The sequence below is a fragment of the Panthera tigris genome, chromosome E1, assembly GCF_018350195.1.
Source record: "Panthera tigris isolate Pti1 chromosome E1, P.tigris_Pti1_mat1.1, whole genome shotgun sequence".
Lineage (NCBI taxonomy): Eukaryota > Metazoa > Chordata > Mammalia > Carnivora > Felidae > Panthera > Panthera tigris.
The window spans coordinates 21,772,522-21,797,653 of NC_056673.1; the positions used below are offsets into that span (position 1 = coordinate 21,772,522).

General features: G+C 47.8%; 1 protein-coding gene across 1 annotated transcript; it reads left to right on the plus strand.

Moving 5' to 3' along the window:
* The first annotated feature begins 18,196 nt into the window (after positions 1-18,196).
* On the plus strand, positions 18,197-20,109 carry LOC102967278 (C-C motif chemokine 2). Its single transcript, XM_007096066.3, has 3 exons — positions 18,197-18,364; positions 19,108-19,225; positions 19,569-20,109. Exons 1-3 carry the CDS (start codon positions 18,289-18,291, stop codon positions 19,672-19,674), a joined length of 300 nt encoding a protein of 99 aa, XP_007096128.1. The 5' UTR covers positions 18,197-18,288; the 3' UTR covers positions 19,675-20,109.
* The last annotated feature ends 5,023 nt before the right edge of the window (positions 20,110-25,132 follow it).

Sequence of the window (25,132 nt, forward strand, 5' to 3'; positions counted from 1 at the left end):
AAGTCCCAGCTGTGTTTATTGTCCCTAAAAGGCAGGATCATCCCCATGAACAGGCCTGTACTTTGAGCCTGAAGGCAGGTCATTGCTCTGGCGTTTTTCCAGCCCAACTTGTGGAACTGCCTAGTGGCCGGAGGTGAGGCCACACAGCCACACTGTCCCTCCTCCCAGCTGCCTTCCAAGTCCCCAGTCTCTTGGGGTTTCTCCCCACCCGGAGCGGTGGATGAAGCCATTGTAGGCGCGTGGCGGTCTAGACCCTTGTTAGAATAAGAGGGGGGCCAAAGGGACCTCTTTGCATGAGCACCACCTCCACAGCCCCTGAACATGGGAGAGGATTGGCTTCACAGAATTAAGGTGAAAAGGCACAACAGCGTGTGCAGAGCAGGTCTGAGGAGTGTGTGTGTGGGGAGGGGGTGACTGTGAACTCACGCTTGTTAGAGGCAGCAGCCTTTTCTTGCCCACAGTTTAGCTGCTTTCCAGAGGGAGGGCAGGCCACATGGGAACCAGGCTGGGTCTGCACTCCCACTCTGGGTGACAGAAGATCTGGCCTCTCTCCTGGCTCTACCCTTCCCCCGCTGTGCAATCTTCATCGGCACTTACCCTCTCTGGGTCTCCCTGTCTTCCTGTGTTAACTAGTAATGATTAAATGATGAGGTTTAAAGGAGTTAATGCTTGTCATATCCCCGCCTCTGTGCCTGGCGAGTGGGGTCTCACTAGCGTGTGCCCTCCTGACCTTGGACGCTCACCTTTCTTCTATTCACCCCATTCAGAGGCCCTCCTCCACCTCCTCTGCCCCACTGTCAGCACATCTCATGTGGTTTTCTGGGAAATTTCCCTTCTCTTTTGTGAAGTGCACTGCAAATAGGGTCTTGTCCTTATATGAGGAAGTCCTTCAGCTCTGGGCCTTTCCCCAACGTTCACGTGAGGATCTCTGCCCAGCCATCTAGAGGATTTTCAGCAACGCTTTTCTTTCCCCATGTTCCCTTCTAGGCACCAGCAGCCAACTCCCCCTACCCGAACTACCCCCCCCCCCGCCCATCCCGAGTCTGTCCAGAGCCATAGCTGGGCAGAACAGAAGTGTCACCCATTATCACCACCCCAGCACTCCAAGAAACCCTGGCTTCCGCCCACTTGCACCCACACTCAGCCTGGACATTCAACCCGGTTAAGGCCAAGGTCATCTGGCTCAACAGATGTATGTGTCCTCAGTAGCCTCGTCAGCACAACAGCTCCATGAGTCCCGTGCCGTGTTCGTGGGTGAGAGTCATTCTGTTAACTAACCCGGGGCAAGACATATATAAGGCCCTAAGCCACTGTTATCCTAGACCGGGCCATTCAAAGGCAGTGAATCACTAGTAGAGAAAGACATTCCCTTTGAAAAGGGAATCCTTTTTAATCCTTCTGATCCAATCAGGAAGAAAGCCCGAGCACTTACAAACCTCCTCCCCCTTCTCCCTGCCTGTCAACAAGAGAGAGTAAGCTCAGAGCTCAGAGCATCAGCCAGACAACTACATCCAGTTCACCCTGAAAAAACAATGTTTATTTTGATTGCATTTATGGCAAACAATATTGGTTTCAAATTTATAGCAGTTATAAAATGTTTCCTTTCAGAATGCATCTATTTAAGTAAAAAAAAAAAAGAGTCATTTTAAAGAAAACCACTAAGTATGTAAGAGAACGGTGTTACAAAGACTTTTGTGAAAAGTCACAAAGGTAGAATGCCAAAGCTGGGGATGAGCTTTAGCTGAATGACGCATCCTAACAGGGATAGTTCTAGGCCCTTAACATGCCGGTGGGAGAGGTGTTCAGATCCCAGAGTTTGATAACGTGCACATGAATCTCAGCTACGAGGGTATCATGTCCCCAAGATGAAGGCCATCTTTTTTCTTCTGCCAATTCATTCATTCATTTAGCAAGCAAGGATGTTCAAAAAAGCAAAAACAAAAACAAAACACCAAAACCCAAAGACTGAGACCAAATTTTTCTGAAGAGGGTGTCTCATCCAGTGCCAAGTCTGGGCTCTGGGAGGTGAAGTTGAAGAGAGGGAGACGAGGTGGGCAGGCCAAACCTCTGGCATTAGGGGTTGGCTGGTGAGATCTGGGTTCACCAGTCCGGTGAGACTGGGGCTAGCTGGAGGCAGGCTGAGATGTGCATGGGCCTCCAGGCTATGAGAGTCAGCTGCTTCTGCTGCACATGTGACATCTCTGAGTCAAGATGATGTGCCCGGACAGGTCTTCACGGTGTCAGAAGATGAGATGGTGAGGTCACGGGTTATCACTTATTAAGTTTGTGCCATAGAAAGTTCGCACAAATAGTCAGAAGTCCTAAATCCTAATTTCAGGACTGATTTAAGCTGATGGCATGACCTTGATCAAGTCACTTTACCTCCCCAGACCCGTTTTCTCACCTGCAAAAGGGCAAGATGGGTAATATCTCTAAGCTCACAGGGCTATTGAAAGAATCAGAGGTGAGCTTCACCAAGGCAGGGACCAAGCCTGTTTAATGAGCTGATGTAGACCCAGGATCCATCCCATAGGAAGCTCTGGTTATTTTCATGAATTAAGATGTCAAGTGTTGGGGTGCCGGGTGGCTCAGTCGGTTGGGCGTCTGACTTAGGCTCAGGGCATGATCTCAGGTCTGTGGGTTTGAGCCTTGCCTCGGGCTCTGTGCTGACAGCTCAGAGCCTGGAGCCTGCTTCGGATTCTGTGTCTCCCTCTCTCTCTCTGCCCCTCCCCTGCTCACACTCTGTCTTTCTCTCTGTGTCTCAAAAATAAATAAGCATTAGAAAAAAAAAAAAAAGATGTCAAGAATTCAGCAGAAATTTCCCACCTATTCTAAGTTCTTGGAAACGGTAAGCCTGCCAATAACTGCCAATCTTTCTACCATGCTTTTCCACCATGAGGATGAATCCGTGGAGGGACAACAGTGAGGAAGCTAGTTGAGTTGTCTGGTGGCTCTCTCTGGATTCCAAGAAACTTAAAAGTTGGCAAGTGCATGGATCCCAGGTCCTGGGTCCAGCAAGGCACCTGTGTGCAGGTCTAGACCTACAAACTCCAGCTTTCAGTTTGTCCTTGAGTGGGAAAAGCTGAATGACTCCGGACTAAAACCCTGACCATGGAACAGAGAGAGAAAAAAGCTGGCTAGCAAGAGAGAAAGGTCAAATCGCTTGGTATTTTCCTCCTGAAATCTGTCCAAGGACCTGTGTCACAGCAAAAAGCCACAGGAAAGCGTGTGGACTTCCCCAGTCACAATGATTAATAGCTGCTCCTTCTTTCTGCTGCCTCTGTGGGCTTGAGAGTGACCCTTTTGTTCTCCAGAAAATCTCAGATACATTCCTTCCTTCTGAGCTCCAGACACCCACGAGGGTGGACCAAGTTGGCTGCATTTTGCAAGCTGCTTTGGAGCTGAGAGGATAAATAAGTTTCTCTCTTTGGAATTTCCCTTTTGTTCATTCACTAGAACATTATTAAACACTTTCTTGGTACAGGCTTTATCTATGTATCAGGGAACCAGGAGCCCACAGATAAATGGAGGGGCAAGCAAGACCAATAGAGTAGATAAACACTTGTTTGGGGTGAACATCGATGCTATAGAAATGTAGAATAAGGACAACTTTTCTTCTTTTGCTTCCAGGAGGAAAGGGCCTCTGAGCTGGGTTTTGCAGGATGAGTAGAAGTTGACTGGTGAAGAAGGGTTAAGTTCCTCCAGAAAAAGGAAAAGCTTGTGCAAAGACCAAGAAGTGTGCTCTTGGAGGAGGGGAAGATGGTGGAGGGGGGAAGTCCCTGTAAACCAATTTGGCTTTTCTGAAGCCAAAGTGCCCGAAGTTCGAAAGGAGAGTTGAGGCCAGAGAAAGGGGAAGGGACTGAGAGATGACCAGGTTTCGGATAGGCATGCTGAGGGGGGCTTGGAGTTTATCCTGAGGACAACAGGGGAGCCATCAAGGGATTCTCAGCAGGGAGGACACATTGCTGAGATTGGATTGACATTTTCAATCTTTCAGCATCAGGGTGGAGGATGGGTGAGAAGTGTGAGACCATGGCCTAAGAGCCCAGCTGGGAGCCTTGCCATGCCCAGGAAAAGTGCCTTAAGAACCCAAAGAAGACAGTGCCCATCAGGAGGCTAAGGAGGGGGCCAGACTGGGAGGATAAAGTAGCTAGAAGGGCCCAAGACAATCTACAATTTTCTATTCATTCTGTTGAACCAAAAATCAACTCCTTGAAGCCATGTGCCATGCTCTACCAACCCCAGAACCCCAAGCAGCTAATAATGCCTTTCACAGAATCGATCTCTGGTAGAGCTTTATTAAAGGATGTGGGATAATTGAATGAGTGAAGGAGTGAATTAAATCCTCCTCTAAGACCACTGCAGTCTGATCAACACTGGCCAGTGTTGTCATCTCCTGTCTTAGCTTCCTTCTAGGGAAAGTGGAGGTCCTGAGGAGGTGAGGGTGACAGGAAAACTAAGTCATCTCAGAAAGAAAGCACCTCCTTCTCCCAGAGAGGCCCAGCTGGCGTCAGCGGAGAGAGGACTCTGGACAGGAAGTCCTGGCCTGGAGGGCTCCCCAGGGCATAGCTGGGGATTTCTCCTTGGGACCTGGGGTCCAGGCAAGGCCGAGCAGTGGAAGGCACCCTGAATTTGTGGTCCACTTCAGCTATTTAATGGCTGAACCTCAATGAGGGCGACTCAGCATACAGCTGTGAGGATCTAAAAGAGGGAAGGCTGTTGAAGAGGTTTCTTACAGAGAAACATCATTATTGTGAATGTGTACGTTAGAGAAGTATAGCAAGTATGGAGCTTTGGTTTCTATTGTTTTCTAGCCAGGTGGCTGCATCCAACATGTTTCACTTCTCTGAACCTTCACTTCTCAACTGAAAAATAGGAAAATAGAGTATCCCTGCAGGCTGGTGTGGAGACGGGAAACGAGAGACAATACGCATGATTCTGACCAGCTGTGAGATGTGGCATATCTGAGATAACAGTGGGAGAGGTAACTCGAGGATGGCATTTCCTTGGGGACAGGTCGTCTGTTGGCCTTAGAGCGCTCTCCGCTCTGTGGGCATGGGCAGGTTCCACCGCAGCCTCGGGACAGGCATGTGAATGACCAATGGTTAACATGTCTGTGCCTCGTTGCCCCTCACCAACGCCTCAGGTGGCTGAAACCATGTCTGTTAAGCATCTAATGCTCTGTGGAGGGCGCCTGGGTGGCTCTGTTGGTTAAGTACCAGACTCTTGGTTTTGGCTCAGGTCATGATCTCACGATCTCGTGAGTTTGAGCCCCACATGGAGCTCTGCACTGACAGCATGGGGCTTGCTGAGGATTTTTCTCTCTCTCCCTTTCTCTTGCTCTGCCCTTCCCTACTCGCACTGTCTCTGTCTCTCTCAAATAAATGAATAAACTTAAAACAAGAGCTCTGTGGACAGCATGTGACCCAGAGATACGACCCCCTCCAGGCAACTCCTTCAAGTTTAAAGGCATGACGTAAGTGACTCTGAGGATTTATCCAGAATCTATTTGCAACTCTCTTACCAAATGCCCCTGATGCTCCAAGAACCTTGTGGTAGAGGAGAGACTCCTTCCCCAGGAGAGGAAGCAGAGATCAAAGATGCAGCCCAATCCCTGGTCGCTGATTTGCTGTGTGACTTTGAGTAAGTCACTGCTTTCTTCAGGCTTTAGGATCCTCGATCTGCAAAATGTGGCTTGGGTGCCAGGTTCCCTTCTGCGTCTCCCTATTCCCAACCCAAAGCTGCAATGTTCATATCAAACACCCCTCTTACCTGGGGCTGCACCCACTGGAGGGAGGTTAGTCTCTCAAGCTTATAGGACATTAGCAACTCGGAGTTCTGGTTGGCTTGGAGAGAAGGGTGAGGGTCTAGAGTCATACTTGCCTCTTGATTTCCCTGCCAGCCTGGCTAAGAAGCCAGTAGACCCCAGCAAGGTGGAGTTCTTGTCTGGTTTGCCAGATGCAAATAATGGAAGACAGAGGGGTTTTGTGACTCTCTTTTTCTTAGAAGGCTTGGAAATTGCTATCAGTCCTGGAAAAACCTGTGTCATCCTTCAAAACAGGTTGTCTGATGTAACCCAAACCGCCAGTTTGGATGATAAGTCCCAATGAGACAAAAATGAAATGAGAGAGAAAGAGAGAGAGAGAAATGGGGAACTAGAAAAAGCCACTGTAAGAAAAAAAATGAGCAGCAGAAGCTGATGACTAGAAAGGGAACCAGAATCTTGATGTCCAGCCCAGAGCAGTGAAGATAAGAAGAATTACATTGCAAAACACATCCGAGAAACAGGAATGAGAAGGATGCGGTTTTGGCCAAGATGTGAGAGCAGAGCCCAGACTGTAGACCACACTGGGTTTCAAATCTGGGTGTCAGGACCCACTTTCTCACCAAGACACCTGACAAAGCAGTAATGGAGAGTCCAAGCAGGATCAGACGTAGACACAGAAGACCTACTTCCAGTCCTTGCTCTGGTACCTTCTTGCACTTGACTTTTGGCAGGTCATTTGACCTGTCTCTGTGATGGCATGATCGTCCCTGACCTGCTCATCCTGCAAGGTTGTTATGGGTGTAAAGTGAGATGATGCTAATTCTGGCCTGTGGTCACGAAGTCTAAGGGCCCATCCGATGGGGAATTTCCAGAACTTAGATTATTTCCTTCCTCTACAGCTGCTCTGGAAGTGAAGAGTGATGAAACAGAGGGACCTCAGCATTATAAAGAGATTCAGAGTATTATCATTTCCCTTCTACAGATGAGAACTAACCGCTCTGCCAAGGTATTACACTGAGTCAGTTGGGAGGGGTGAGCCTGCTAGGGGGATGCCCAGTGTAGCTCAGACCCAGTCAAAATACAGTCAAAACACAGGAGCTAGATTTTTCAGATTTTAACCCCTTTATTGGCCAAGGTCTAACCACTCCCAGGCTCTTGATTCACACATTCGGCAAACATGTGCCCAGTACGGAGCTCACATCCAGCATGGAAAGGACACTTGATCTCTGCTTGTTAAGTAAATGAATAAATGAATGAATGAATGAATGAATGAATGCCAGGCCCTCTCCTATGTGCTGGGATACAGTGAAAGAATAGATACACCCTGCCTATCTTCACTTACAGTGTGGTGCAAAAGACAGACATATAAAGAACCTTGGAAATGCAGGGCACATCAAGTGTCATGGAAAGAAAAGTGTAAAGCTTTAAGGGAACCCAAGGCAATTGTGTGTCAAAAGGAGTCTGGAAGGACTTCCTGGAGAAGGCCCAGCAACCATTCCAGGCAGAGGAAACAATGCGCAGCAGGGCTGTGTTTTGGGAGAGACATTTGGGACAGCCATTAGGTCTTACTACAGCCTAGAGCAACCAAAAGAAGTGATTCATGAGGCGTGGCCTGGAAGATGTGCTGTGGTAAGGTCAGGCCTCTCGATGGCCATACGAAGGAGGTGGACTCTCTCAAGTAGATACATGGAGCTGCTGAAACACTTTTGACAGACCATATTAGCGGTCTGGGATACATAAATTTGCCATCAGTACAAAGGGTGGACCAGATGGTAGAGTTTCTATTTGGCAGGAGATCACATTAAGCTGTTTTAATAGAACTTAATTGAAGGTGAGTCCTTTGGGTCAAGGAAGTGGAAATGTTTGCAAGAGATGCCTCAAAAGTAACAATGGACATGTCTTTAGAGGCCAACTGGATGTGACAGGAGGTGGGGAGGAAACTCTAAAAATGGAGCTCTGCTTTCAAGCTTGGCCATCTGCGTGAGCAGGCAGGTGAATTCTTGGTGGGGGAAGCAGATCTGGGAGTAACATGATACCAGGGACTGGGGGCCAGGATGTATCTGCCTTCCTCTCACTCAGCATGGCACCTGGAAGAGTAGGCGCACGTAGAGACAGTATCAGGGGACGATTTGGCGAGCTTTGAAACCCCTCCTCAAAAATTCTCCAAAGATGAGGTTGAGAGAGAGAGAGAGAGAGACAAACCAAGAAACAGACTCTTAACTATAGAGAACAAAATGAGAGTCACCAGAACGGAGGTGGGTGGGGGGATGGGTGAAATAGGGGATGGGGATTAAGGAGTGCACCTGTTGTGATGAGCACCAGCTGATGTATGGAAGTGTTGAATCATTATACACTAGAAACTAATCTAGAAACTAATCATCTACACTAGAAACTAATATCACAGTGTATGGTAACTAACTGGAATTTAAGTAAAAACTTTAAAAAAAATTCTCCATAGACTCTCTGCCCAAAGCCACCCCAAATGAATGAGTAAACTAAGGGAAAATAATGCGGCTCATGTGCAAACGCAATCCCAACAGCAGTCCTATACCACATCTTCCAGCCAAACTGATTCCCCAAGTTCCTCCTGGGTAGAGACGTCACATTGGCCACAGGGACTTATTGCATCTTGGTTGAAAGAAGACAAGGAAGGAAGAGGGGGAGGGAAAGGGGAGATACACAGAAGGAAGGATGTCTTTGTTGGAAGTGAGTGACATCCAGGTGTAAATGCCCAGTGGGCTGATACAAGCACAAGTCTAGAGGTCACCTCAAGTAGTTTGCTAGACAATGAGTTCAGAGGAAAAAGAGTCTAGACCCAGGGTAACAAATTCAGCTACCACAAGGGCCAGGTAGAGAAGACGAGTGAGTGAAGGGAGCCCAGCAACAGGTAACAGAGCAACTGTGGGGGAGGGAGGCATCTCTGGTGAACCCGGAAACATAGGCTTCATCCAAAGGGACAGCTACCCCTCTGCTCTCACGGGTGACTGCCGTGTGAGCATACGGGCTCCATGTTGCCAGGTCTGATTCTACCAAGACAAACCAGGTGCCCACAGTTTTAAGTGAGAAATCGGTCAATTTTACATGCTAGCAATTAATTTTTCTTCTCTTTAATCTCTATGCAAACAGAACCAAGTTGTGGACCACCAGTTTGCCAACTGTCATGAAGAGTAGGAGTGAAAATATAAATCCTTAGAGAAAAGCAGTATTCAGGGATGCACAGGGAAGAGACACCAACAAACACAGTGTATAAGAAGCAGCAGAAAGCAATAGGGAAGAGAACAAAGCCTCAGACACAAAGGTGGGCAGGATTTCCTGAAAGGGCGGGCCGCAGGCAGCATTAACATGGCAGTGACTTCACACTGGATCAGGTTGTGGGGAATCCTCTGCAGGAAGTGATAAGAAAGAAGGTCACTGCCGAGACCATAAGATTTTCAGCTGAGCGATGGATGCGGGAAGTAAATGGAAACAAATTAAGGAATTAATTGTAGGTGAGAGCACAGAGACCAAAGTAGAAATCAGTGATTCAAGTTTTGTCCCAGGAAAAGAAGGAAAGAAAGAGAGAAGGATGCCCTTTGAGGGAGGATGGGGCTAAGGGAAACAGGTTTTTTTTAAATGTTTGTTTATTTATTTATTTATTTATTTATTTATTTAACATTTATTTATTGTTGAGAGACAGAGACAGACAGAGTATGAACAGGGAAGGGGCAGAGAGACAGGGAGACCCAGAATCTGAAGCAAGTTCCAGGCTCTGGGCTATCAGCACAGAGCCCGATGTGGGGCTGGAACTCACAAACTGTGAGATCATGACCTGACCTGAAGTCAGATGCTTAACCGACTCAGCCACCCAGGCGCCCCGATGTTTATTTATTTTTTAAGTTTATTTATTTGTTTTGAGAGAAAAAGAAAGAGATAGTGCGAGCAGGGGAGGGACAGAGAGAGGAAGAGAGAATCCCAAGCAGGCTTTGAACTGTCAGCATGGAGTCTGATGAGGGGCTCAATCCCATGACCCTGGGATCATGACCTGAGCTGAAATCAGGAGTCAGATGCTTAATCCATTGAGCCCCTCAGGCGCCCAAAATGTTTATTTATTTTTGAGAGAGAGAGCAAGTGGGGAGGGCCAGAGAGAGAAGGAGAGAGAGTCCCAAGTACAGGGATTCCCAAGTGCAGATGATCCCATTCACGGCTCATACTCATGAACTGTGAGATCATGACCTGAGCTGAAGTTGAGAGTTGGACGCCCAACTGACTGAGCCACCCAGGTGCCCTGGAAATAGGTTTTTTTAAACAAAGAAGACCTGAGCATGCCCGTTGGGTTAAAGGAAGGGAAGAGTAGAAAGAGAGAGCCAGAAATAACATGGAGCTAATGGAGAAAACCAGGTTTCTGGAAAAGTCTGCAGGGGTTCAAGGATGTAGATCAATAAGTGACCCTCAACAAGAGGGACAAGCTCTTCTGCAGGAGAGAAGAGATTTGAGAAGATGAAAACAGATTTATGCTCTGTGCACAGGGATGAGCAGGGAGGGAATTCTAGCCACACAGTCTCCGCTTCCTCAGGGGGTATGTTGTCTCCTGAGAGCACTGGAGCCTGAGCCTGGAGCCCGAGTTTTGGGGTACGCAGGATGGAGAGGACGAGGCATGTGTGCCAGCATCACTGGGGCGCTTATCCAGGACAATGGGATGGTCAGGAGTTAGGGGGTGTGGTCAGATGGCCTGCATTTGGGTACCAGCATGTGGGAACCACGGAAACGCAAGAATTGGCAAGGCGGGGAGGCAAGGAAACCAGGTAGGGGTGGAGGGCCCTGGAGGAGCTGACACAGTGCGTGTGGAGTTGCTCAAAGGGGAAGGAAGTGGAAGCCTGTGGTCAAAGAAATCGATGACTAAGTTGAACTCCATGAAATGCAGAAGGTCAGGGAGATGACAAAGTCCAGAGAGTGGGCCAATGCTGAAATGATGCGGTGCTGGGCTCACTTGAGGGGCCTAGGAGCCATTAGAGGCCTTCCGTATCAGTTCCTTTTCATTCCCTGATCTTTTCCTTCCCTTGACCCAGCGCCTCTCTACTAAGCCTTCCATGGACATGGTGGACAGAGGTGAGCTCTCGGGAGAAGAGAAAGGAGAATGAGCAGGAGAAGGAAAGGACTGGGAGAGCATGGAGAAGACTGACCTTGGAGTGCGAACACCTAGGTTTCCGTCCTAGCCCCGCTGCTTCCCAGCTCCCTCATCCCTGAGCAAGCCAACCGCTATGCCTCAACGTCCACATCTGTAACATGGGAGTGACGATATCGGCCTCATCTACATAATGATGCCCTTGGTAGATTCACATGATCTAATGAATCATAAAGCACATGCAAAGAATTCTAATCATGGGTGCCTCATGGCCCACAATTTTGAAATCTTTCCTTGGTAACCACACAGAAGTTCTAGAAGACATTCAGTAAATACTTAAAACTAATGGTTATCCTCATTATGAAATCAGAATTGTGTCATGGCGAAGTTTGTCACAGCTTGGGGATAGAAGGACATCCCAACTATATTGGGAGCACGCGATGTGCTGGAAAGTGAACTGTCCACAGCAAACAAGTGTGTGTGTGTGTGTGTGTGTGTGTGTGTGTCCAATATAGTCCTTTCTGTCATCTTGGAGCACAAATGGTTCTCAGCTCCCTTATCCTCAGAACCCCCAAGTTGTCCAGATTAGGAGGAAATCTCTGTCTGTGCTTAAGTGGCCGCTCCCAACCTTGTCACAGCTCCCAAGAGCCTTGGGGACCTGTCCAGTCGAGCTCCAAGTCCTACTGCTAAATTTCAAGCACAGTGGCCAGGGCTCTCGGCTGCCAATGTTTCTGGCACTGCCCTGTGGCATGACTGTGTGACTGTGGCATGACTGTGTGGGACTGCCCACACAACCCAAAGTCTGTCTCTCTCCCTTGCTCTAACTGTGCCCCCTCTAGTCCTGGCCACAGTGCTACCCCGGGGCTCCCAAAGTCACGGTGTCTTCATTTTACACTGGCAGGTTTGGCCATGGCCCTTACCATGTGATGGCTGTATCGACATGGAGAGTGTCTAAGAACTTTGGACTCAAGAGAAGGGGCCTCAATTTTCTCCCCTTAGGAGGTCCTTGGTCCTTAAGCAAATGTACCCATCTTCCCCCCCCATGTCCAGCTCTGCATAGCGTGGAGTGTTAAGAGGGGCAGTCTTTCCCTTTGGCCACCAAAGGCTCTTTGCTCCCTTCATCAAGGACAATGAGAACTGAGTGCCTACAACGCAGTGAGTGCCTACTTCTACTGCCTCAGTAAGATTTCTCTAAACAAAGGAGGTTTGCCTTAAGGAAAATAAATAGCAGCTGGCAGTCTCACTGGAAAAAGTTAAGCTCTGGGTCACCAGGCACTTCCCACAGCACACACATGCATACACACAGCTTGTCTGCTCTGATTTAGGGAGTGCGCTAAAATCCTGGGCAACCCTCTTTTCCCCCCCATTTAATTTTTTTAAGCTTATTCACCTATTTTGAGAGAGACAGAGACATCGTGAGTGGAGGAGGGGCAGAGAGAGGGAGAGAGAATCCCAAGCAGGCTCCTCACTGTCAACGCAGAGCCCGACACGAGGCTCAAACCCACGAAACTGTGAGATCACGACCTGAGCCGAAACCGAGAGTCGGCCGCTCAACCGACGGAGCCACTCAGAGGCCCCTCTTTTCCCCATTTTAAATTAAGCCGGGCAGGGCTTTTCAGGGAGGAATCTCTATGGCACATGCAGCTCTGACAGTTCCCTAATTCACTGATTCTTGTCTGTCTCTCTCCCTTGCTCAAACTGTGCCCCCTCTAGTCATTGATGCGCCCCATGCTAGGTGCTAATGCCAGGATCACACAAACAAAAGTCCCTGCCCACGATTGGCTCCTGCTTGCTCGCCATTCCCGCCCCATCATCAACAGCTCCAGAGAGAACAATGTGCTTGTGAAGTTTCTGTCATTACCCTGACTGTATTTCTGAGTAATATATACATTGCAAAGTTGAGCTATTTGGCAACGCTTTATTCCAAATCCTTGCATGGAAGACAAAGAGATGTGTGTGCTGTGCAAAACCACATACCCCCCAACTTCTTCCCTCCCCCGCCCAGGCAAATACTGTCTGCGTGTTCATCCAGACTCTCTCAGGCTCTGATCTACAGTAAAGGCAGAAGAAGCTTATGAATGGAGAGCCAGCGCTTTGCAACCTGGGGCTACACGGCTATACCAGCTGAAACCATTAGCTAAGAAGGAGCTCTTTGTTCCCCTGGGAAGTTTCCCTTTGTCAGGATGCAACATTTTGCAACCAAGAAAGAGAAGCAGCTCATCCCCCAAGAAGGGCCCGTGTGGTCGCTGAAAATCTCTCCCTGGCTTGTGCCCCCAGCCCTGCCAGTACCTCTTCCCCGGATAGAACCAGTGGGCAACTTGGGAAAACCACAGCCTTGCTTCTGTATTCATCTCCCTGTCTGAGAGTAAACCACCCTGCGATTCAGATATCTGGGGCAACGATTAGAAATTCTTGGACTGTTCGTAGGTTCGATCAAACACTGTTTATTGAGAACCCCGCTGCAGGAAAGACACGCACCGGGCGCTGGATGCAGCACAGGCAGGAGCCTTGAGGTAGGATAGAGCACAGCACAGAGAGTTCTAGAAGCAGAGGGAGGGGCTGAGAGCCACGCCGAGGTCTGAAGGCAGACAGGGGCCTGTCACAATGGGAGCTTCCCGTGAGAGCTGGCTGTGTGAGGACCTGAGGCCCTAACTCGATTCTGGGGCTGCTTCTGCCTAACTCAGGCTTTGGTCAGCCCCCAAAGGCTCTCCCTCTGTCCCTAGGCAGACAAGAGAACGGAGATTAGGAAGAGCTTAGGAAGTCTAGACCCCACTGCGTTATACTACAGATGCCCGGTAAACTTTCACAGCAAGAAATGAAAGCATCTGCTGCCTAGGATTGGCATGGGTGCCCCGAGGCCGCCTGGAGCTTGCTCAGGTCCTTAGAGTGACACAGCTCTTTACACGGTGCTTACAAAGCACCCTTGGTTTATCATTTCAGACAAGTCTCGTGACAATATTAGAAACAGCTGTCTTAGTAATCACACTTTACGGAAGAGGCCCAGAGAGGTCAAGGGGGTTGTGCAAGGCCACACAGCCTGACAGAGGCAGAGCCAGACCTCTGGCCCTGGTGTTCGGATGCCACCTGGAGCTCTTCCCAGGAGTCCAGGCGGCTGCTTCTTCCTCCCCCTTCTCTTGCTCTTTCTCCTCTGGTTTCTTTCCTTTCTTCCGCCTGTGCCTCTTTTCTGTTAGTGTCTCCTGGCCCGGCCAGCATAGCCTCTGCTTCGTGGACTTAGCCCAGGGGTGCCCAAACACAGGCTGGAGATCACGTGAGGCCCAGGGGAGGGCAGCTTAGAAAAAATACAGCTTTACATAACAAAACTATAGATTGTGACTCAGTGGGTCTGAGGTGCAGACCAGAACTCTCCTTTTTTGATAGGTTCATTGGTTCTTAACTGTTTGGAGGTCAAGGATGCCTTTGCTAATCTGATGGGAGCGATGGTCTCTCTCTCTAGAAAACTACACAGTCACATAAATATGGAAGACAATTCCAGATGGTCCTTGAAGCCTAGCCCGGAGCCAGGGATAGGAACCTTCATCTGGACAAAATGGACTGCTCACTTCCCCCACCTGCCCCGGACTTCCCATACTCAGCCCTTTTAAGGTTGTTCTAACGGGATCATGGGCCAGTATCATCAACATCACCTGGGAGCTGGTTGGAAATGCAGGATCTCAGGCCCACCCGAGACCAGGGACCAGAATCTGCACTTTAACAAAATCCCATGGAGATGTGCAAGGACTTTACATTTGCAGGGTCTGTAAGTTTGTTACAAAATGTGCCCCTCCTCCATCGAGCACTCACCCAGGTTTCCAGAACCTGCCAAACCCCTTGCCCACCTTAAATGCATCACCACCCAGCCTTCCCTGAACCTCAGCAGCTCCAGTCTATCCAGTGAGGGCAATCGTTTGTCTCTTGAATTTCCCTTAAAAGCAAGGGTCCAGCAAAGGTGGTAAAATGTTTCTCTGTGTCTCCCCGCCCGCTTTTCATGACCTCTGTTTCCCTAAGATGCACCCCCGAGTTCGGCACCTTTACAAAGGGCACCTCCAGTGTGTTCACCTGTCCCACTGACACTGCTCAGGCCACCCTGGGCAATGCGATCTCTAAGTGACGAAAGTGATTTCTTCCCTGCTCTGCTGTCCTTCCTTACAGTCTATCGAAGGATCCGCAGTGTCTCACACGACAATTACCCTAACAGTTTACTTATGCTCACTCCCCCACCCCCATGATAGCCCCTCACTGTAGGGTCAAGAGCTGGTGCATGAGGGCTGGCCCAGAAAGCAGTCTGAGTGACAAGCTGGGACACCACTCCCTCCCCACCCCCCAAAGAACCCAGGCCATTGCAGATGAATCTTTCTTTCTCTTGCAAAGGTTATCTGCACCCCCCTGACTCCCACTCCCCCCACCCCCCGTAATATCCTTGGCTCCTTCATGCAAATAGACGTAAGGCAGGTCCATCCTGGAACGCAGTAAATGCCTTCATGCTGGAAGCTTGGAGTGAACCAGTTCAGGTGTTTTTATCAACCCAGCCCCACTTCCCATGGAGACTTCTGGAAAGCAAGCTTCATGTCTGGTTCATTTCTCCTTCCCCTTACCCCAGTCCCCTTCCTGGTGCTCTGCACAGAGGAGATGCTAATCGTATTCGTGCTCTACTAAGCAGACAATGCAGGATATGAGCAAGGGTGCTACATGGAGAGCCCAGAAATGGACACAATCTGCCATTAGTTTTCTATGTCACCTCAGGCCCGTCACTGCCTCCTTCTTGGCCTCAGTTTCCCCATCACTGAAACAGGATGATGATCTCCAAGGTCCTGTGCTTATCGGACATTCTGTATAAGAATAAAGAATGGATTTCTAGTCCTTGAAAGGAACCAGATCACAGAGTTGGGGTGCCAGGAAAATGGGCTCTGGAACTAAGAGTAACCTGGAAGAAGGCCTGGGGGAGGTATCTAGAAAAGACCTGGCTGGGGCAGAGCCTACTGTGTGTCTCACTCAAAAGCCTGAGTGGCAGGATGGGGGAAGGGGGTGCCATGCTGGATGGAGACTTTGCAGTAACTACAAAGCAAACCAAGGCAGGGGCGAGGTGCTGGTTTCTGATATTTCTAGAAAGCTCAGTCTTAGTTCCTCTTTCCATTTCCCCTGACACTGAGTGGGAGTCTGGGGTGATGACAAAGGCCCATGCGGAGGATGTCTGTGGGGGGTGGGGGTCAGCCCCACTGGAAGAAAGGAAAGCAGGATTATTCACCAAGGAGTTATTCACTTTTCCATTCTTCATCTCTGAGTTGATGAGCAGGGGGCTAGGGGGCCTGGGTATTCCAGCCAGCTGCAAAACCTTGACCCTGCCTCTCCACCGTGTTCTACTTTGGGCCTTTCCCTTGTCCACTCCTAAGCAGGGGCCCGATCCAGACCTTGTGCCGGAACATTCCCAGCACAGCCCCACATGAGACGGCGCTGGCTCCAGGCCCAGCATCTGGAATGCGGGCTCCGGCCAAACTCATTATTTTCCATGGGATCCGGGAACTTCCAAAGCTGCCTCAGAGTGGGAATTTCCACTTGTTTCTCCTCCTCTGTGACTGACCTTCCAGCTGAGGAGAGCATCGTTGCTTGACAGCAAAGGTGGGAGGGAGACAGCTATCAAGACACCTTCTCCTCTGATTCCCACCCCCTTCATCTTGGGTCTGTTGATTATCTCACACTCACAGAGACCAAGTCACTTTCCAAAACTGATGACCCTTCCTGGCAGTAGATACTTAGCTTCAGATACTCAGAAGTCCATCTAAATACTCCGAGAAGCCAAGAAGCTTTCCTGTTGGCCAGAGACCTCCCGTTGGCCTTCCCGTCTGGAATATGGTTTCCTCACATAAAAGAGCAGATGTGGAAATACACCATCTGTCCAGGTTTTTTGGTCCAGGGTCCTAGGACTGACCATGACATGACTGAACCAGGATCTCAACATCTTTCAACCAGTTAACCTGGGCAGAACCCAAAGAATGGATGGACTCCACAGGCAAAGGGGATGCAACCCTCCCAGTCCCTGGCAAAGGACACTCAGAGAGATTAGGGAAGGGTTTCCACTAATAAGAGGGAAAAGCTCTTGGCAGCAGTGGAATGAGGAAGCTGAGACCTGAATTCTAGGCTCTGCTCATCTAATAACATGCCTCAAGCAATCCTATCATATTTGTAGAAGAAAGGGATTCACTGAGATCAATGTGAACACCTTTAAGCTTTTATGACTGTGACTCTGGGGGTTTCTGAGGACATCTAAGGCAGAGCTGTGGCACTAAAGCAGACATTTGAATCCTGTAACACTGTCCCATCTGCTCACCAGCTCTTCCTGGGAATCCAGAAAGGAAGGGGGCATGTGCTGCCTGACTTCTGCCTGCCTGCCGTATAACCACAGACTCCAAATCCCGCAGTAACTTAGGCACGAGGGATGTTTCTCCATTCCCCTTCGGATGCCTGCTACTTTGGCAGATGTGGAGGACAGAGGGCACCCAGGTATATTACCAGGCAGCCGGTTGGAGGATGTGTCACAGTGGTGATGCACAGACACACGGGGTCCTACACTGGGAACCTTGGCAGGTGACTTACGCTGTCTGTGCCTCGGTTGTCTGATCTCTAAAATGGGAATTAACAATACCTACTGGATGGGGGTTGGAGAATTGAAAGACTTAGCACATGTAAAGGGCATAGAATATTCCTGGCACACGGTAAGCACTGTATGAGTATGACACGGGAATTTATCTGTAGCACTACATGACCTCTGTGGCATCTGCCATGTCTTAAACCCAGTGATTCTTGGAATTCAATTCTATGGTTATAAAATCCTATAGTTTGGCTCAGCTTCAACTGTGCCACCATCCTGGATTTTAAGAAGCAAATGGATTTATTATGCTGCGGGGGAGTCCACCAAGGCCTCGGGGCCCCTTCCTGGCTTGAAAACCCCACAGGCTGTTGCCTAAAGGTTGGCTAGAGGGGGGCATGAGATGCTGTCATCTCTCGTGATCTCTGTTTCCTTGCTTCCTTTTCAACCACAAAATTTTCGCTTCAGAGAAAGTGGAATTCTTAAGAAAATCCTGTTGTGCTCACATCTGTGGTCGCTCTGGATGTAACTGTACCCCACCCACCCCACTTCTTTTGGTCTTAGCAGCAAATGGAAAAAGTGTCCAGGCCAGACTCACTACTTCCCTCCTACTTCCTGGAAACCTCCCAGGGCACTATCCTTGCTCAGCACATTTATGACTCTACTTTGTCATTCATTGAGAATGATGCTGCCCTGGGCCAAACTTTCTCTCTTAGCTCCGCCCTCTTTACTTTCCATAAAAAGCAGGCAGAGCAGCCAGAGGAACCAGAGGAGCAGAGAAGCTGAGACCAGCTTGGAAACCTCCAGCTCTCACGCCCAAGCTCCTCGTTCCCCGCAGACATGAAGGTCTCCGCAGCGCTTCTGTGCCTGCTGCTCACAGCAGCTGCCTTCAGCCTCCAGGTGCTCGCCCAGCCAGGTAAGCCCCTCTCTCCTTCCCTCTGAAGCCCATCACCCCATCTCTGGGTTCTCATAATCAGGAAAGTCAGAGAAGGACACAGAGGGAGCCAGATCACACAGCTGCTCCAGGGCAGAGCCTGGATGAGAATTCCAGCCGTGGACCCCAAATCCAGTCCTCCCAGGACTCCAGCTCTGTAATCACACCCTCCGTGTAGTTACTGCCCCGGCTCCTTGCAACAGGGGTTGGGGACTTGGATCATCAAAAAGAAGGGGACTCTGGTGGAGAATGTGCAGGGTATCTCCAGATATGGTGGAGAGGAAAGGAGGAGACCCAGAATCTGGTCTATGCTTCATTCGGTCCAGCATCCCGAGGCAGCAAGTATCAGAGAAACTCACAACTTGGAGCCTAGAGGGGGACCCATAGCTGGGTTCCCTGAGCTGATCTTCTCTGAACCTGATAATTTGGATTATTCACTACTCCCAGGATCAGTGATTAATGATACTCCCAGGAATTATCTAGTTTTAACAGTTCCCCCTTCCCACCACTCATTATCAAAGCTATATACCCATTATAAAGCAGAGGAAGCTGAGTCAGTATGCCATTCTAGCTCTGAAGCATAGGCAGAAATATTGGGATTTATGAGTTCTACCTCTACTCCTGACTTCCCTTCTCCTGCTCCTTCCTACTCTTTCTTGCTATGATTAAGATCAGAAGAATCTAACCCATCCTAACATGCTTTTTCTTTGTGGTTCTATTTCCAGATGCAATTAATTCTCCAGTCACCTGTTGCTATACACTCACCAATAAGAAGATCTCGATGCAGAGGCTGATGAGCTATAAAAGAGTCACCAGCAGCAAGTGTCCCAAAGAAGCTGTGATGTAAGTGGAACACACCAGCCCTCCCTGGGCCAGTTCTTCCTTGGGTAGCAAGGGACAAGCCTTACAAACTTAGAGAGTTAGGCCACCTAATCTCATCTTCAAAGGTGCCCAGTGGGAAAACTGAGGCCACAAGGGACAAGGTGATCCCAACATCACTCTCCATCTGAGTGCTTACACAGACCCTCCCAATTTCTTTAGCGGGAAGTCAGGACACCCTGATGTCCTCTCTCCACCTGCCTTCCTCTTCTTGTTCCCATGGCAGCTTCCTGGGGCAGAATGGGCTGTCGTCATAGGCTGAGATCTCGATGGAACTCTATCTGACTGTGTTCTCTCTCCCCTACAGCTTCAAGACCATCCTAAACAAGGAGATCTGCGCTGACCCAAACCAGAAGTGGGTCAAGGATTCCATGGCACACCTGGACAAGAAAACCCAAACTGCAAAGCCTTGACTACTCACTCTGAAACCGAAGAATCTAAAATTAATTTATTTTCTTCTAGTTTTCCCTAAATGCCCTCCTGATGTTATTTTATTATAATTTCAAAGACTACAAACTTTGTTTATTGATACTCACATGATGCCTGAAGTACTGTTAATCTTATTTAAGTTATTGATGTTTTAAATTTATCTTCCCTAGATACTAGGGTGTTTTTTTGTTGTTGTTTTTTTTTTTTTTTTTTTTTTGTTTTTACATATGGAGACCAGACAAATTGCTTTTCTCTGGGAGGGGGGGAAGTTCCACCCCTCGGATGGTGTGAGTGTCCTTGCAAGGACCATTAATGCAAAGACTATGTTTTAAATTCTAAAGAACTGCTAAAAATGCTATTGTGGAGATGTATATTATATAACTATTGATCAATATATAAATATATATTTTTGTACAAAACTGCCTTTGGTGTTTTCTTGAAAGAAATTAAAAAGCTGAGTGTAATTTTGGTGATTAGGAGGGAACATGTTTGCAGAGGGTGGGCTTGTGTTGGGAGGAGTGACAATGTGGATTGGCCCTGGTCTTTTTCACTGGGTAGGCAAATCTGAGTGCCTATAGAAGAATCTTTAAGTCAGGACCCAGTCAAGCATTCCAGCCCTACCACTCTAGTCCCCAAGACCATCTGTCCAGATTCCAATTACCCTTGTCACCCTATCTCCTTAGCAACGCCCCATGTCCTTTCTCACAGCCCTTGACCCCTGCCCTCAATCTTTCTCATCATCTACTACTACTGCCCCCTACCTGGGATACTTGCCCCCAACCTCTCCCCCTTCAAGTAATCTTCCAACTTGGAGTAATACAGACACTGCCGACTTTGGGAAATCAAGGAGAAACTGAATGACCACTGATAAGACAGTTAGATTCAGATTTCATAAAGAAGATATGACTTGAACTTCTCCTTGATGAATACATGAGATTTTTCTAGAAAAATTACAGTATCATTTAGAAGAGGAGAAAGAAGAATGGAGCCAAATACCTGGAGGTAGAAATGATGATGGTGTGCACATCAAAGAGGGTGAAAACCAATCAGGTGGGAGTTGGGGTCCATGTCGGTGTCAAGTGATGAGGAAGTTTAGAAAGAAAAGTTGGGAAAGGGTTTTGAATGTCAGGATGGTAAGTCAGTACTCAACTTTATAGCTTAAAAGGAGATGTTGACAATGTTTGAGCCAATGAGGAAGGACATGCCATGTTCAAAGATTCAGAGATGAGTTTCAGTAAATGTAACTTATTGGCTTCATACACGTTTGGAGAAGTATGGACAAGGGAGAGGCTACTGTCATGATCCAAGAAAGAGATGATGAGTGCTCGAATATGGAGCCCAAGAAGCAGCTTTGGAGAAGAATGGTCTAGGTAGAGTGAAATGCTGTGTGTTGTAGATGGAAGAAAAGGACCTGTGACCTAAGACTCAGAAGCCCTTTCTACAATCCACATTCTAAGAGACAGATGACCTGAAATCAGAATGTGCTTCTCTTCACCACTATCCCCCATTTCAATCCAAGGAGCACAGGATCATCCATTTATATGGATGGATCTCTTTTCCCTGAATGTCCACCTAAGGTCTGTACTTCCTTGCATGGCATTTGACCTACCTGTGAGGCATTTGACCCATCTAAGCACAGGCAGCCATTCCACTTAAAGAAAGCAGATCTCTTGCCCTATTGAATAAATTCTGCATGGTGATTTTTCAGATTCACCAGTCTAGTCTGGTGGTGAGATGGCTACTGTATCAAGCTAGACCAGGCAATGGTCTAGCAGCTGGGGAAAACCCTGGCTGGCAGGGACACTCGAGTTCTAATCCCAGTCCTGGCATTGACTCACTCTGTCATTCAGGGCAGATTGGGTATTCTGAGTTTCCATCAGTAAAATGGGGGTGATAATGTGCTACAAATAGGAATTTGGCAGAACCTAGGTTCTAGGATCTGGGAGTGTGTGTGTTGGAAAACCTCCATCTCCAACAGTTGGAGCTGGAGATGAATAAAGGGGATTCTGCTTCCATATTCCCAAGATAGTCCAGGGTCCCTGGTTCAGGCTGAGGGATTCTATCAAAGCTCCAAGCTCCCCAAAGTGCCTTGATACATCTGTTAGAAGACAACTTATTGGCTGCTTTTTATGGAACTCTCTGACCCATCTGCCAGGTCCAGTAGCCCTCCCTGCTTCTCCTCCACTCCTCCAGTCTACATCATTGATTGCCAAGCAAGACTAAATCCTCAGCTGCAGTGGATGCCGGGGGGGGGGGGGGGGGGGGGGCGGGGCAAAAGGGAATGGAGTGCGAGCAAATGGGACATCCACATACAGTTTAGGGAGCGTCAGACCCTCTAAAACCAGGCAGATTTGTGATGGAGGGTCTGGAAGGAGGGGAGGCCGAGGGAGAGGCAATCCATGTGCTCAAGCCCAAAAGCAATCCACTCACATTCCCTTTCCAAGCCACACCTATTCATTTTCAGGAAATCTTGAATCTATTTTTTTTCTCCAGCTAAGCAAGGGAGTCCTTGCTCCTTGCATGATAAAACTGTGAGCATGAGGCGCTGGCAATAGGCCCTGGTTCAGGAGGGAATGCCAAGTGTGGTGTATTCATTTCCTGTTGCTGCCAACAGTCTGTTCCAGGAAATCTAGGCCTTTTCTATCACACTCGAAATTCTTCCAGCCTGTGCTCATTGCCCAATTCCAAAGTTGCTTCTACATTTTTTAAAATATTTATTATGGCAGCACCCCATTTATAGATATTCCAGATATCAAAATCTCTTTTAGTTTCTTATTGCTACTGTAACAATTTATCATTAACATAATGGCTTAAAACAACACAAATATATTACCTTATAGTTCTGGAGACCAGAAGTTTAAAATGGGTCAGTAGGGCTGCATGCCTTTTGGAGGCTCTGGGGAAGAATCTTTTTTCTTGTCTTTTCTAATTTTTAGAGACCACCTGCATTCCTCAGGGCCCCTTTCTCCATTCAACATAGCTTTAAGGTGGAGGAGGAGTGAAGCTACAGGGATCAAAGTTTTGATACTATTGAAATAAAGATGACATTAACCTGAACCATGTTGTTATACATGATAATTATAGTCAGAGCGACTACTATGAAAATAACTAAAATATACATAGTAAAAGAAAAAAAGGGAATAAAATGGTATACAATAAAATAGTATTATTTATGTATCACAAAATAAAACAGTAATGGAAAGAGGACCGAAGTCAGTAAGATGGCCAAATAAGATGTCCCTTGCTCATATCTCCCCCTTAACAGCAATAATTTTGCACCCATGCAGGGACAAAAGTGCCTTTTGGGAGCTGTGTGATCCAGCACCATATGCCAAGGAAGAAGTCACCCATTCATTCATCAAGTCAAAAGCATTCAGATATTGCTTCTGGCTGTGGAATCTGCAGGGACCTCTCTTGGCTGTATTCTGGGAGTTCCTGGGGAACACTGTCTTGGACAGTCACCTACAGATGGGAGAGCATCTATCAAAGTCCAGAGTTTTAGTGGAGAAGTTCCAGCACGCTGTTGGAAAAAAATAAATCAAGTTTGGATGCATTGGAGAGGGTAAGAGGAACAATCTGACATTACCTGCATCACTCCTTCTCCAAAGTGGCACAGACCAGTGCCAAGAGAGACCCTCTCAGCCCTTGATTTCTCCTGTGGGGAAAGTGAGGGCATTTGGGGTGCGCTTCCCCAGCTCCCCAGCTAGGTGAGAGCTACCAAAGAGATCCATTTGTTTTCTGTCTCATCCAAAGTACTAACTCATTGAGCTACATGACTCAGGGAACAAAAAGAGGCTGACAGGGCAGCAGATAAGACTTTTTTAAGGCATTCAAAGGGCATGGATCCTACTAACTGCACCACAGACTTCATCAAGAAGCCTGCCCACAGGCCACTGGAGACATCTCACTGGCAGATCCTTTTAACTGGCCCCATGGGCACCCTCAGCACTCTATGAGCTTCACCAAAACACCCCTCCCCAACCTGCATCTGTTTCCCTGCATCTGTGACTGCTCCTGACAAGGGTAAGAGCAAGCTTTGACAGCTAGTGGTCCAGCACAGAAAACCACCTGCAGCTGTGATCCAGAGAGAGACCATAAATGTGAGCTTTAGTTATGCCCTTGAGGAAGCAAGACAGACTGTCAGCATTCAGCCTGGTGTATTGCAGGATTGAGAGAAGGCATACAAGCTTAAGAACTCTGTCACAAGAAGGAGAAAGAAGAATGGAACAGACATATCTATAGAAGTTCTGAGAAAGCCTCAAAATCCCTAGCAGGGCTGACAGAAGGAAGTTGTCTCCCAAATCCAGTCAGCAAAGAATAGAGGAGAAGGGCACCAGGGTGACTCAGTCAGTTAAGCACCCAACTCTTGTTTTTGGCTGAGGTCATGATTTCATGGTTTTGTGAGTTCAAGCTCCACGCTGGACTCTGTGCTGACAGTGTGGAGCCTGCTTGGGATTCTCTCCCTCCCTTTATCTCTGCATCTCCCTTACTTGTGCTGTCTCTGTCTCTGTCTCTCTCAAAAATAAATAAATAAACTAAAAAAAAAAAAGACTAGAGGAGGTGACTGCTACTTCTACTTCAAATTCAAAGAAACAAAACAAGACTTCGAGGAATATGTAAAATCAAAGAAACATGACACCACCAAAGGATCACAATAACATTCCAGTAACTGACCTCAAAGGCATGAAGATCTATAACTTACCTGAAAAAGAATTTAAAATAGCCTTTTTAAGGAAGCTCAATGAACTACAAGAAAACAGAGAAAGTCCTTTCAGCAAAATCAGGAAAACAAAACATCAACAAAATGAGAAGTTTAATAAAGAGATAAAAAGCATTAAAAAGAAGAAGTTGTGGAGCTGAAGATGCAATAAATGAAATAAAAAATACAATAAACATCATCAACAGCAGAATGGACCAAGGGGAAGAAAGAATTTGTGGAGAAGACCTTAGAAATTATCTAGTCAGAGAATAACAACAACAAAGAATGAAGAAGACTGAAGAAAGCCTATGTGATCTCTGGGATATTATTAAAAGAAAAAAAAATCTGTGAATTATTGGAGTCCCAGAAAGACAGAGAGGGAGAAGGGGCAAGAAAACTTCTTTAAAAAAATTTTTTAACGTTTACTCATCTTTGCAAGACAGAGAGAGACAGAACATGAGCGGGAACAGGGCAGAGAGAGGAAGACACAGAATCTGAAGCAGGTTCCAGGCCCCGAGCTGTCGGCACAGAGCCCAATGCGGGGCTCGAACTCACGAACTATGAGATCATGACCTGAGCCAAGGTCGGACGCTCAACTGACTGAGCCACCCAGGCACCCCAGGAAAGCTTCTTTAAAGAAGTAATGTTTGAGAACTTTCCAAATCTGGGGAGAGATTTCAATATCCAAATTCATAAAGTTCATAGGTCCCCAAACAAACTCAACTTTAAAAACTCTTCTCCGA